The sequence below is a fragment of the Sebastes umbrosus genome, chromosome 6 (assembly GCF_015220745.1).
Source record: "Sebastes umbrosus isolate fSebUmb1 chromosome 6, fSebUmb1.pri, whole genome shotgun sequence".
NCBI lineage: Eukaryota > Metazoa > Chordata > Actinopteri > Perciformes > Sebastidae > Sebastes > Sebastes umbrosus.
Window position 1 is genome coordinate 20,802,460 of NC_051274.1, and position 15,354 is coordinate 20,817,813.

The following is a 15,354-nucleotide window of genomic DNA, read 5'->3' on the forward strand; positions in this document are numbered from 1 at the left end:
ATCTGTCATAATTACAGAAAACTGTGAGAGTGTGTGTGTGTGTATGTTAATGTCCGGTGTAGCCACGGTGAGATGCTCTTTATCTGCGGGCCAATAGAGGCAAAGCCAGGCCTGATGACAGATGACAGTGGATATTTATCTTCAGTGTTCCCATTCATCATCCTAGCAGCACAGAGCACAAGGTGTTAAACTGTAAGCAAACACTACTAAACTTCAGGAACTGGGAAGAAAAATCAACTTCCTTACAAACACAAATTAAACTACTAAATCAAACACTTTTCACGCCGGCAAACTGAACTTGGTGAGAGAGATCGGGGATTAATCAAAGAGGTGAACTGCACAACAAGTCGTCGAAAGACACTTGATTTTCTAAGCCCTCAAACATAGCGTCAGCAGTTGTGCTCTTTAAGAATTTAAGTTCTTTAATCCGGTAGCAAAGGGTCCCCGCTCCCTGCTCCTGACCTCTCTACACTAAAGGAAGGGTGTTTGATTCGCAGTGGCTTTTCTCATGCTTTTCTCACCAACAAAGCACTAATTACAGCATGAGTGAGTGGCTGTGTTGGCTAAAGCCGGCCTGCTAGGACATGAAAGGATAGCAGCACAGGCTCCTTCTCCCACCCGCTAACGCTGTAATTAACTCGGTGACACGGCATTCCTCCTTCTTTCTCCACTCCTTTTCTCTCTCTCTTACACACACCTCTCTTCCCTCTACGAGCAGTGAAGGAATCAAATTTAGCAAGATCATGCTTTGGTCAATGAGAACAAGAGGAGGAGGGAGAGAGAGGCAGGAGGAGAGATGGGAGGGTTAGGGGAGGTTAGGGAAAGAGGGACGGTCGTCAGCACACACCCCTACACACCCCCTTCCCCTCACCTCATCGCCAGCCGTGCTGAACCAAACCTGACAGCTATTCAATTTTCCCAAAGCTAAATCTAATCTGCAGCCGTCTCCCCCCGTCTGACACACTGTTACACTGGAACGCCTCAGCCATCACCCACCCCTGGCAGCAGATTGGCACCATCACACATACGTCGCCCTCCACTCTGACACACACACACACACACACACACTCACACACATATACAAGACACAAGGGACAAGAAAGGCAAATAGAGGGCAAAAAGAGAAATAAGTAAAACTGCTCTTCAAATGAGTCTCATTAACCAGTGCTGGAGTTTGATCATACTGTACAATTTTGGATTTATGGACCCAAAAAATAACTTATTTCAATACTTAAAGCAGCCTAAAACTCAATTAAAACTTTACTAATCACGTGATTATTTGTATAATATTTTTCCCACCAGGCTGAAACACAGCAGCTTACACACAGTAAACATTTTTGAGTCTGTTTCTAGTACTATATCCCCCCACAGGAGTAAAAGCCTTCTCTAATAATGTAATTCTAATGGAGAAATACTATAGCACTTAATTTTTTTTAATTTATTTGTATAAAAACACCCCCCAAAAATGACAGAATCATCCTACTATGTGTTGTATTTGTAGAATGTAAACTCAGATCCTCCGATAATTAAGATTCACAGATGTTTATGTGCACAAGTTTATCAAAGTAACTTTAACACCTATGGCTAACACAAATACAATTTTATACATACATAAATAAAAGGCCAATTTGTACAACAAATAAAAGGCACTTTATCAATTTCTTTTTAACATGTATGACGAAGGCATAACATTTGAAAATAAAAAAGGACTGCTAAATCAAATTAAAACTTAAAGCGCTGTTAAATATGAGTACTGAGTGGAAAATATATTTTTTTAAAACTCATCCACATGCGGCAATAATTATTCTTCCACTGTTGTTATCCGAATGTCTAATTAATTTTAAATGAACGTGAAAAAATGAAACGCATAATCATTTCCACTTCTAAATTACATAATTAGTCATGCTCTTAAATCTGGTTAGTGTGACTAAAATACATATTCAGAACAAAAATAGATATTTTCTTCCAACACAGACAAACAAAATTAAACTGCCTTCTGGACAAATATTAAATTATGTTTGTGTATAACAAGTCTTGTAAAAAGGTTCTCCAATAGATCAAAACATATCGCTGTTGTGTGTTAATCACTTAAATCATCGTGTACTCAGCCCAATAGATAATGCCAAATGAACTGGTATCAAGAAAAATAGACCGGTAGATAACAAAAAAGATGCTGCTTTTTGCAATAACTTGTATAAAAAATGCTATACACATGAAGTTTGATGAATAGATTGAAGCAAAAAATAAGTATTTTTCTTATTTTTTTAAAAAGTGACCCTGGTTTTCATTTCCAGTCAGTGATGATATTGTGTTTTGTAGAAATACCACACAAAAATATTATTATATATTGTTTATTAAAGTAGTGGGAAAAAAAGAATTAACGCCTCTGCCAACCAGACAAGTTGCAGTTTACATCCATGTCTGTCCAAAATGTCATCACTTCATCATTTTATCCTATTAGATATTTGTGTGAAATTGTCATAATTAGCATATGAATTCTTGAATTATGGCCAAAAACGTGTTTTGTGATATCAGAGTGACCTTTGAACTTTGTGCCAAATTTGAAGGAATTTGCTCAAGAAATATCACGTTCACGAGAATGGGATGGACGTGAGGTCACAGTGACCTTTGACCACCAAAATCTAATCAGTTTATCCTCGAGTCCATGTTGACGTTTGTGCAAAATTCGAAGAAATTCCCTCCAGGAGTTCACGAGAATGGGTACGTACAGACGGACCGACGGACAACCCGAAAACATAATGCCTCCGGCCACGGCTGTCGCCAGCGTAGAGGCATTTACGCACAGCGTGTACTGCAGGGATAGAAGTGCTGGAAGTACTGCAAGATGAACATGTAGTCAGAAAAAAAAAATATTTTACATTTAATTTTTCTGACTTTGTTAAGGCGTATATAGTCTTCAAGATTTCAATTGATGCTCGTACATTTATTTGATTCAAATCACTTAGGGATAACAAACAAATATTGTGTAGCCCTAAAGCTGATGACTGGCTCCATCAGTGTTCCTCTAACTCCTTCTCTGTAACTCTTCTCTCTATACTCCATAAACCCAGCATGCTCATGTTGAGCGTCTCTAAGCCATTTGCCTCTTCACTTCACTGGATGACTTTAATACTGATAGATATTTTTTTCATCCACCGCTTCTTTTTGAGGAACCACTCCACTTTGTCTTCTTTTGCTCGTTCTTTAGGAATATTGTCAGCATGTCACGGGTAGTAAAGGAGAATGGTATAGCACACCATATATGCACACGCACACACACGCACACACACACACACACACACTTCTTCCCCACCCAGGCAAATCGATTCCAGCATACTCTTGTCACACATCATTACACCTTCCTATCATCCTCTGATCTTATGCTGTGAATACGGTGTGTGTGTGTGTGTGCGTGTGTGTGTCTGTGTGTGTGATTGAGCATGCTTGATATGCAAACTTAACACACACACACACACATACAGTACGCCTGCTGCCTACAGTTTTTAAAAATAGGAAAGCAGAAGTGCACAGATAACTTCCAGCCAGCCGCTGTGGCGATCCCACAGAATGATCATTTGTCTTCTATCTTCCATTACCAAGAGGCTTGAAGTTATTTCAGCGTGGCATAATGTCCCACTACTTTGATTCCAGAAAGCCATAACATCAGTGAGGTGAAAAGTAGTCCAGCCAACAACACACACACACACACACAGAGAGAGACAGAGAGACACAGCCATCACAGCCAGGCTGGCTCATATAGACAGGTTGCTCAATGATACATGAAATTAAAGATTTCAACAGAATAGCAGTGGAGAGGGTAAAACACACAGAGCTAATTCTAACTATCAGTGGGAGATGTTTAATGTGTCTCAAACAAAAAGTCTCCTGTCCTTTGCATGGGTAGTGTACGCAGTATGGTACAGTGTTGTGCATGCACATGTATTGTATTTTGTACATTCAGTGATGAGGATACTGCTAACGTCTGATTTGTGTAACAAATTGAAGGCTATATTGATTATGTTTTTTTTTTTTCTTCTTCAGGGACACACATACACACACACATATGCCCTGACTGGTATAACCTTGAAAGAAGAGCCGTTTCCGATGGATACAGGAAACGGGCGGTGGCGTGGGAAGGGAGGACAGATCAGGATGGGAGAGGAGAGGAAAGAGGAGACGGAGGTTTGGATGAAAGGCCAAATCTGGTCAAACTGGATTTTTTTTAAAAAGATGTAAGATTTTAAATGTTGTCTCGGAAAACAGCAGCAAACAAATCGGCTTATTTGAACGAATAATATTTAGATTTATATAATTTCTGAACCCTATAGGTCCTTCTGCGAATTGTGTTGTTTTCCAACTCAGTAGTCATGCAATAATTAAATATTTCAAGTCGTAAATTCATTCAAAATTGATCCTACAAATCTGTTTTCATTCTGAATGAAATTAGTGAAAGCATCTACAGTATATTTATTACCTATGAAAGTCATTTATTTTACGGTTTTATGTTATTAATTAGGACTAATAACACATTTGCACGTTCTAAGAATATCTCTCATTCAAGATGATTACATTGGCAGTAAAACCATGTATCAAATTAATGCAGTCAACACAAATTTGAGGCATTTTAATCACAAGAAAACTTCGATGCACTCTCTTTTCAAACAATGAAAATGCCTTTATTATAAGGGCATAATCGTGTTACACCTAAAAAAAAAACTCCAAAAGGCTTGATGCCGAAACACGTTTGTTTTTAAGTTTAACATGATTATGCCGTTATAATAATGGCGTTTTACTTGTTTAAAAAGAGAGTGCCTTGGGAGTTTTCTTGTGATTTTTGTGTCTACATGCATCTTTATCCAAAGAACATCTCAAACAAACTCTTTTTGAATCCAGGAAACGCTCTAACCAAAACATTTTTTGTGGCATTTTAACTTGGAACACAAAGTAAAAGCATGAGCCACAATAAGTGCAAATACTTTAAAACTACTGTACAGACAAAACATAAATCCTGACGAGCACCGTTTTACACCATCGTTATTTCTGTGGTTTCTTAACTGAGATTTGTGTACTGAACCGATTCGATTTGTGCATCGTCGTCAGGCAGGTTTTTAATAATTTAACACGCCACCTCCTGGACCACCTTTTTTCCTTCTTAATGTTTCAGCGAGAAAAAGATGGTATGTATTCAGTGATTATCAGATTTGTAATTTAACATACCATGACATACTGTATGCCAAATGCCTCTACGTTCAAAGAATTCATTGTCTGTCTATTTATGTGGCAGGATTCAGATTAAGTTGCACGCATAGTGCATTTGTGTGTTTCTGAGACTCATGCAGAGGTAGGGTTATTTCCAAGGGAGTTTTGTTACGCTAGGGTTAAAGAGATAACTGAAGAGAGACTGAGTCCATCTGTCCCCTGCCCAGGGGAAACACACACACAAACACACACACACACCCACACACACACACACACACACACACACACACACAGGCGCCTTGGTCTTTTCTCCTCAGTACCATCCTCCTCTCTGTGTACAACAGTGTACATCCCTCATTCTTTCTGCCTATTTAAAAGCATATGCGCCCTCGGGGGAACTGTGGTCCCTCCTCAGCGTTCCTGGACAAGAGCTACTAGACTGTACCGGATTCATAATAGAGCGAAACATACAGGACACTGTGACATGTTGCCAAAAGCCTGCGAGTGAATCCAAGTGTGCATTTATAAAACCTGGCACATCTGACAATCCTGCGCGATCCAGCAAGTGCAGGGCACAGTGAACATCACTATACTATAGCAACCTACCAGTTTGGTGTCAAAGATGCACTTTTCCACCACAAAGAGGTCTCCCTAGTCTTTTCTTTGCTCAATTAACCCTGCGGCCTTCATTTGCATTTCATAAAGAGGTCGTCACTCCGTGGGAGGGTTATCTTCTTTTTGGAGGCAGAGAAAGATGAGAGGGGGTGAACAGTTTTTATCCTATCAAAAAGATAACACCACTCCTCTGGCTTCCGAGCGGCTGAGGAAATCCACGCTATAGGCCCATATGTGACTGTGCATGTGAATATGCAGAGTGCGTGCATACATTCATGTGTGTGGGAGGGATTTTGTATGTGTACACTCTCATGTATAGGGTACATGTGTAAGTTTGTGCGTCACATCAGATCACTAGTTTGGCCTGTGTGACACCTAACAACTGCAGCCACGCACCACAGTGGGTCTCTGCATCCACAGGGTCCCTGATCTCATGGCCCCAAGCACAACATTGTGTCTGTGCACCCGCTGAGAGGTTAGCTTCAGCTTGGCCCTTTATCCACCGGCTATCCATTAGCCAGTTTTAAACTCATGCTTCATCAACTGACCCTCCATTAGGAAAATTTGCATTCCATCGCACTCAAATCTTGCATTAATGCCACAAAAAGCAGAGTGGAAGAGGTTATGGGACAGACCGCAGAGAAGTATGAAAAGAGGTAAGGGGGTGTTAGAAATGTGAACAACATTCAGTTGCAAAAAAAAATAGGGCTTTCTGGAGAGCATATCTATGTGTGTGTGTGCGTGTGTGTGCCTGTGTGTATGTGTGTGTGAATGCATCTGCTGGAGAGCTTGTGAATTGGACACCCATTTGAAAAGGCGCATGTTCCGAATAAGCTTTTAAATCTGTGCCTACCTAGTCGACATGCATTACCAAATTCTCAAGTGGCTAAAAAGCACGGGTTCTGCAGTTTAAGAGATGAAGAGTGACATTTCTCTCGATTCAAAAATTACTCAGCAGCAGTCATTTCCTCTCATAAGCTTTTCACATCCACACAGCAATTTTAAAAGTCTCTCAAAAAGGTATCAAATAAACAGTTACTTTACCCCACAGTATCACATAATTTCAGCTTTGCAAAAAAAATATATATATATCTGGAGTAAAGTGTGTGTGTCCCTGGTTGTACTTACACACTGCAAGATGGTGTAAATTTTTTTTCGAAAAAACATTTTTCAAGGACAGTGGAGCTTCCTTTTAAAAGAAAATCTCTTCTACTCTTCCCAAATATTTTTGCAAAAGTCCACAAAAACCCTGTTCAAGTTCAGTCATGTGGGAATTTGAGGAATATTTTAAGAGTATTGAGGTACCAGAGTGTTTAAATTTGACACCTGAAGTTGAACTCAGACATTAATACATGCTCACCTTCTGCAGCAGCTGGGAGCCGGAGTACTTTGCCGAGATGGACTTCATCTCCCCACCAAATGCTGAAGCCCACAGCTTCACCCTGCAGACACACAGACGAGCAAGACATCAGAAACAGTTTTAAATTGTATACAGGCCACAACTTAGATTAAAAATTAAAACACTTGACTGTGACTAGTCTGCTTTTGGACAGATTGTGCAAGAGCATTCATTCATTTGCAACCCTTTCAACTCATACTTGATAATATCAAGTATGAGATGTAAAGGGTTGCAAGGGTTGCATAATTGATAATATCAAGTATGAGATGTAAAGGGTTGCAAGGGTTGCATAATTGATCATATCAAGTATGAGATGTAAAGGGTTGCAAGGGTTGCATAATTGATCATATCAAGTATGAGATGTAAAGGGTTGCAAATTAATGCTTTTTTTCAGAATTTTTGTCTCTTTGTTATATATCAAGTTGATATTTTTGTCTCTTTGTTATATATCAAGTTGATATTTTTGTCTCTTTGTTATATATCAAGTTGATATTTTTGTCTCTTTGTTATATATCAAGTTGATATTTTTGTCTCTTTGTTATATATCAAGTTGATATTTTTGTCTCTTTGTTATATATCAAGTTGATTTATAACAAAGAGACAAAAATTGTGGGGGTTATCAAACAAACACATCATTAAAACAGCACAGCAGTGGGGATTATTCACCCACAGATCGCAATAAATATTCTAGGAGCTATTTTTTAATCAAGTTCTGCTTGGAAACTTTTGAGATGCATGCCATGCGTAAAAAGAGCATCTACTTACACGGACGCAGGGATGCTTTGGTGGGTTCCTCCCACCTCACTGACCCTGGTGCTCAGAGTTGAGAAAAGTAGAAACAGACACGCGCACCACCACGCTCTGGAACTCCGACCCACCTGCATCTTGGGGCAAAAAAAAAATACCCTCCCTTTTACGCGCACAGAGCGAGTTTTGGGTTTGCTTATGCTGCCACCTCGGATTTTTTTTCCCCTCCTCCTCCTCTCCAGAGAATCCAAAAGTGAAAAGAAAAAGGAGGGAAAATGGAGAAAAAATCAAAAAAAAGTCACGTCTGCTGTCTGACTAAAAAAATTCTCCTGGTACATGTGTTCAGCTGGTATGAAGCGATGATGCGCCTTGGCACACACAAAAAAAAGCTTTGGATCCTCAGCTGGGTGAGTTATCCAAAGTGGCTCCTGCTGACCGGCGCGGTGCACACTGCTCTGCTGCCCGGTGGAAAGTCGACTCCTCCGGCAGGGAAAAGTCCGCTCTGTCGCTTTGTTTGACCGACCTCACCCCGGAGGAGAGCAGAGGAGAGAGTGGAGGTTTCAGGTTGGGAACCGGTGAGATCATCAAACGATGCAGCGCACAAGATCACGCCTACTCCTCTGGAGGGATGCGACTACAGCCTCCTCTCTCTCTCTCTCTCTCTCTCTCTCTCCTCCTCTCCTCCTCTCTCTCTCTTCCTTACTCTCAGCATCTGAGGAGAGGCTGCTGTTATTGTTGTTGTTGAATTACGCCATACTCTCTCTCTCTCTCTCTCTCTCTCTATTTCTCTCTCCCCCCCCCCCTACTCTCTAATACAGGACAATAATAACTAGCCTTTAGCTTTCATGTCAGATCAAGTCATGTATGCACTGTATGCCCAGTTCACTGGAGCAGGAATTACTGCCAAAGTGCTGACGAAAGACAGAGAGAGGGAGAAGAGAAAAAGAAAGTGTTTGGGTGTAAAAAACAACAGTCAGAACTAAACATGCAGAAGTTCAGTTTTTATGCACCAAATATTTGGAACAAGCTCCCAGAAAACTGCAGGACAAACTCCAACTCTGAGTTCTTTTAAATCAAAGCTTTGTAAAAAAAATCACAATTTTTTACATTTTTTATCTGTATTTCAAAATGACAGAAAAAAAAATGTAAAAATGACATGTTTCATTTGTGATTCATATGTAAATGGTCTTAGATTTATAGTATTTTTTTGTAAAAACAATCGTAATTATCTGTATTTAAGCTTTCCTTAATCATTTTTAAAGATAATTATTCTGTTTGTGACTCTATTTTAACAATTAATTTATGTTAGAAGAAAAGGATTTCATGGAATTCTAAAAATACAGATTTTTTTTGCAAAACTTCTGAGAGTTAATGTAAATTTGGGCTTTTGCAATGTAAAATGACATGTTTCATTTGGGATTTATATGTAAATGGTCTTAGATTTACGGTGTGTTACTCTATTCTAACAATAAATATATGTTAAAAGTAAAATATTTCTTGTAAAATTACAGTAATAAAGGCTGTGGGGTTTTTTTGCAGTTTATTTATGTTAATTAACAGACAGTATTTTCCCGTTTTTTAACAGACATTTTCTGGCGCCCCTGCTGCCGGAAAATTTCCGTTATTTTACACTTTTTTTATTACAGTGCAGATAATAATCTTATACTGCACTAGAGCTTTTACTCTTGTGAGCTTTATTCTATTTTAGCTTCTATCCTATAGCTTTTATTTTTTAGCTTGTTTTTATTTTCTAATCTTTAATCTTTTTATAACTGTTTTAATTATGTCTTAATGTTCTTTTGCACTTTGTCGCAATGTTGAATTGCCCTGTTGCTGAAATGTGCTATACAAATAAAGCTGCTCTGCCTTGCCTAAAAAAGACAGAAGGAAGTGGTGGGAGGAGGAAGGAAGGACCACATGATAAGTCAGTTAGGCTGTACTAAAGTGTGTCACAATTAAATGCACTTTGCAGCAGTGATGATGTGGCACTGGCAGTGTGTGAGCATATGGGTTGTGAAAGAGGATGAGAGAGCCTCGAGGCGACGGACCCCCATGCGACAGATCGCGTTTCACATATAGAGCTGGAAGGATTCTGGCAAAGCACTGTAAGGGGATCAACACTGACCGGATAGCCTATCACTACCACTGCAGGAGTGGTGCCCCGGTGATGGCAGGTCTATACCTCTTTCACACTAGAATACTCACCTTTGACATAATGTGGGTCAAACATCAATGTGAAACAGCTGTTCTTGGTTAGTCAAACCCATAAAACAACCATCAGACCTCACATTAAAGTGCACTCAGATGAGAAAATTCAGTGTTTTTAAACTGCAAATCAACACATGCAAAGTTATTACTCTGATATCTACTGCTTTTCCCAGTGACTTCTCTCAACACTGGCCGGTGCTTTGTTGTCACTGGAAAAGCTCCCAGGTTTCCAAACCAGTGAGCATGGACCGTTCTAATGTGACTAAACTGGAGATGAGACTATAATGAAGTCAGCCTGCACTAAAACAGAGCATAACATTGGTCCTGTGTGGTGATCTGGTCTGACAAGCATACTGAGTGTGACAGACTGTACATAAAAATACATCAAACTTGCGTTGTAAAACAATGTGATAATTGTTAACAGTTGCTGCATGATCATTCTTAGATATAGATAAAAAGCAAAACTCCTGCTCAGCCAATCAAAACACCAATTGTTCACCATACCATTGGCAATTTAGCACACATTAGTAATCTACTTTTAACCCCGACAGCCGAGCAAACACTTTCTAAATTGATGCAAACAAATGTTTGCAGATGCAGGTAACCCATGAAACATGTACTTAAAGTTACTACAAAGAACTTTCATTTTGTGCTGATTTTGGCGGTCCCTGTGGACAAAAGCGGTAGTGTTTCTGAGCACCAGAGTCCCTTTAGAAAACCTCTCATTTGACTACCCCAGGGTCTGACAATCGGCACCGCGCAGTCCTAGCTCTGGTTCTCCCGTGCCTCCCTACCCTCCAGCGGGCCCAGCAATACGCCCCGAGCCTCCAGCAGCGTGGTGTCGGTGTTGGCTCCCAGCGGGGACCGGCGGAGCCAACTGACGCCAAACCATTATTTTGATAATTTGGACAGGCCTATGCTGCAGAAGTAGCACGCAATATGTGGCACAAAGCACTAAATGAATGTAAATTTGCTATTTTGTTATTTCTTTACATCCATTTACTTGACTGTGTTTCTTGGTATTTTATGGAGAAAATGCTCTATATATGCTGTCTTGCTACTATGTTTTTAGCAGTCATACATTATTTTAAAAGCAACAACAATGTAATGGCAAAGTCAGTCAAATGAACATCTTCTTTTGTGGTGTTTACCTTCTTGTTTCGGAGCGTCACCTCTTCCTGTTGTATCCGTCTCGGCATGTTCATACTGTATCTGGTGTTGCCTGAAGGACAGAGATGGAAGAGATGACAGTTGGCTTAAAGCTTTAAAAGACACGTTTCCTTATTCCTGGAAACCTGCACAACTAAAACTAAAATATCAGCTGTAGTAGCTGGACTGACTTCTCTTTACTGAATGGGAGTTTTTTATCCACAAGGCTAAAGTCTCCCCTGAGAGTTCCTGGGAGAGAAGTGTTATTGTGTAGGAATATCACCGAGCGAAGCAGGGCCATTTCACTTGGCAGTACAGTGTGGTCTGAATAATAGCAGCTACAGTAAGTGGAGTGAATGGCCAAATAAAAACCCAACATAAAGTATGGAATAAAGAAAAACATCTGTGCAGGTCAGTTCAAGGAAGTCTTTGGTATCAGGACTAGAGGGTGGACAGGATCAATTATTTATGTCTTCCCATGTTCTTATTTCTTATTTTCATCCCATCTTGGTCCTTTTGCGGTCGCAGATGTTTTTCCTCCTCATCTTGTTTCAATGATATTTACCATGTTGAGTATTCACACAAATTGTAGGCCTAAGTATAAGTGGTAACTTTAAAGGGAATGGAATGAGCATTTATACGTAGATGATTTTTCAATCTAAATTGAGGAAATGACACGGCTCCAAAGTAAACAAAAGTCAGATGATAATCAGATTATTGAACATAAATTCCTTGTGTCTCTTATCTATTCACAAGGCTCGTCTCTTTCTGTCTCACCCCCTCTGAGACAACACAATGTAATACTACTCATGTCCCATGGGACCCCGTACACCATCCCATTAGTCCCTCATGATTCCCAATCCATTGTCATAATAGCTTCTAGCCGTGACCTCAAAGACACAGCTAGTTTTCGAGAGAGAATAACATTGTTCCTGTGATATTATTCATTGACATAGAAACATATTATACGTTCCAGTAAGTAGCTAGGAGCCGACCACTTTCCCACATAATTCCTAATGATAGATTCATGCACGTGAGCTAGAGGCATGTCTTGGGAGATTTTCTGCATGGATGGGGCGTTGAGGTAGGAGGCTAAAGTCTGGATTAGCAAGGGATTCTTTTACACACCTTGAAATGGGGATGAGGTTATTAATGTGGTGAGCAAGACCTGATATTTTTTTTAAAGGACACGAACAAAATAATGCATTGATTGATGTATTCTTATAATAAAAGTCCTGCACATGCACACTTAATGAAAAAAAATGTGGAGGAGAATTAGTCATGGGTCACATCAGAGGAAAAAACATCAAAGACTAATGACCCAGTACTGCTTTCCATCTCCTTTCACGCCCACAACCCCGCTTGTTTCTCCTCAAACCCTCCATTTCCTCAGTTCTGAATGCTGTAATCATACCTGATTTTGGAGAGCACAGTGTACCCAAGCTGGTGATAACTGGGCTGTACCTTGCATTACAGCGAAGAAAGACACATTCTGACATTTTTTGATGGTGTACTTCCTTTTCCATCCAATAGTGATGGCTTCCAATTCCCCCTATGCCCCTCCAACATAAAACCTGCAGCTTTTTTAGATTAAATTCTGTACAAACTTTTGAATAGTCCTTGGATTCCTGATGTCTGTTTGGTCACATTGACTTTATATTTTCTCCTAATTCTGAGAAAGTGAACATCATTATTTGAGGTCATAGCAAGGTTACGCTTTGTGCTATAAGAAGGTGTTATTTCATGTGCACGCCAGAGGATTATAAGCATTTGAGGGTCATTTTAAACATCCAAATGATTATAGTTTAAATGTGGAACTGTAAGGAGTCAGCAGATCTATGGTTCACAAACTAATGAGATGCCGTTGATAGCACTGGAAGATGATAGTTTCTCCCCAAGAGGAAAATGTCTTATAAGTCTTAGAGAGAACATTATACAAACCACATGAGACTATGAACAGCGTGAGAGCTCCATCTCAATGGATATGTTTCCTTTTCTGATGTCCCTAGTTTGACCTAAGGCCTACCAGCTATGCTACATCTCTAGCAGCTCATTAGCACCAAGGTCAATTCCACATACCACTACAGAATAAAGGATCAGTGGAAAAGGGGTAGGCGTATTGGCATGATTGAACTGGATAGGCTAATACTTCAATGTGCATATATGATTTTTCTTTTTTATCATTCTCCTCAAATATGCATTGTTTTTACTGGACTACTGTCAATAATCTTAAACCCTGAATTCTTTAATTTTTTTAAATTTTTAGAGTATAATACCATAGACTGTATATAAGAAGTGGACATAGTCACCATGACGTCACCCATTGGTTTGTGAACTGGCGTTTTGAAGCCTTGAGTTTGGCATTTTGTCCATCGCCGTCTTGGTTTTTTGTCATCGCAATGTTGTTTTTTTGCAACCAGAAGTGACACGAGAGGGTGGAGCTAAGTACAACCGAACGCTGAATAAGACATTTCTAGGAGACGCAAAAGGTTATAAGACGAAAACTGAGACAACTTCCAGACCGGACAACAGCGTGGTAGCGACCTGTCAATCACAAGGTAGCCACGCCCTAAAGCATACCCTGCTATATGGTATATTTGACTCTAAATGGGACCATAATTTACTAAATAGACATCATGCGTAATAAATCAAGTGAGAAGTAGGGTCATTTTCTTATAGACTTCTATACATATTTTTGCAACCAGAGGAGTCGCCCCCTGCTGGCTATTAGAAAGAATGCAAGTTTTAGGCACTTCCACATTGGCTTCACTTTTCAGACCCGGAGGTTGCCCGCCGTATAATACCCACAATGAGGTGGTATTTTAGCCTCAGAGTGACAGGCCTTGATGATACATCACAGGGGTTTTAGGGAATTGCACCTTTGACAGATCTGATCAAACTGAGAGTTGCTCCCAACTGTGGTCATCACAACCAGATAGCTGCCACTGTTCCATCCTACAGGTCTAAAAACAGTCCCTATTAGACATTTATCATCTGGGATGACATTGTTAAGGCTGGGCTAGTTTGTATTTACACTAGAAGGCGGGAGACTGAAGGTTGTGTTTGAGTGTGAGCATCGATGTTCTTATCCATATAGACAGTGATGGGCTCGGTCCCATTAGTGCCCGGGAATTTCAAAGCACGCCATAAATAATTCTTTGTTGCCAGGCTCAAAATTCACCTTGCTCCAGAAATACCTCCCTTAATTCAATTAATAATGAGATGCCAAAGACTTTCCTCCATCAGCACTAGCAGAGAAACAGGCGACTGTATTTGATGAGCTGGAACACAGCTGCCTGTGGAATATGCACTGTCAAGGATCAAAATATCCACCGCATGCAAGATTCATGGGCTCGGAAAACAAGGACAAACCGCACGGAGCTTAGCCACGACGAACGGCAGGGGGCAGCGGCAGCCTCGACGCGGGAGAGGTGAGCTTCTGAGTGGTGCGTCACCTGTGAAATCAGGACAGGGAAAATGACTACTGGGCTTTCCTCCCTTACTGGAAACTGTGTCCTTGAATTAAACATTTGATCTCTAATGTCGTCAAGGGCTGACTGCGCTTGTATAAGAAGTACTCTGAAAAGGAACGTTCATGCAGATGGAAAGTGAATGGAAGCTTTTGGGAAAAATCATCTTCAATAGTGGATGTCAACATACAGTACACTAGGTTGAATAGATGATTAAAAAGCTTATGCACGGAGATTAACTTGGGTTCCTCCGGTGCTGGTGAATGGTAGTCTAATTTCCAGACTGGCATCTCGTCTTTAGAAAATTGTTGTGGATGTTTAGATGCCATTTTGACACATTTAGAAAAAGCACGAACGGTTTTCCCTACGGGTTACCATTCAATCACATTTGGAGAGCTTCTTATTTATTATATAAAATCTCAAATCTAAATTTTGGAGATGTTTAATAATCCAGAGGAAAAGATGTGCTGTATAAATGCATTATAATATACATTTTAGTTTGTAAGATTGAGAAGTAGTAATGAGTGGTAAAAGTTCAGATATTCCTCCTGGGATAAATGGTGCAAG

At 40.0% G+C, this 15,354-nt stretch overlaps 1 protein-coding gene across 4 annotated transcripts in view; it reads right to left on the bottom strand.

Moving 5' to 3' along the window:
- cacna2d3a (calcium channel, voltage-dependent, alpha 2/delta subunit 3a) overlaps window positions 1-8,650 on the bottom strand; it is a 125,933-nt gene extending 117,283 nt beyond the window's left edge. For 2 of the 4 annotated variants that reach the window (XM_037772393.1, XM_037772392.1), the window contains exons 1-2: window positions 7,979-8,650; window positions 7,175-7,256 (exon numbers count right to left, since the gene is read on the bottom strand). In XM_037772393.1, coding sequence (XP_037628321.1) covers window positions 7,175-7,256; window positions 7,979-8,097 — 201 coding nt within the window. In that variant the 5' untranslated portion in view covers window positions 8,098-8,650. The remainder of the gene's footprint in view (window positions 1-7,174; window positions 7,257-7,978) is intronic. The other 2 variants (XM_037772394.1, XM_037772395.1) reach the window with 2 other exon arrangements.
- Window positions 8,651-15,354: the final 6,704 nt, after the last annotated feature.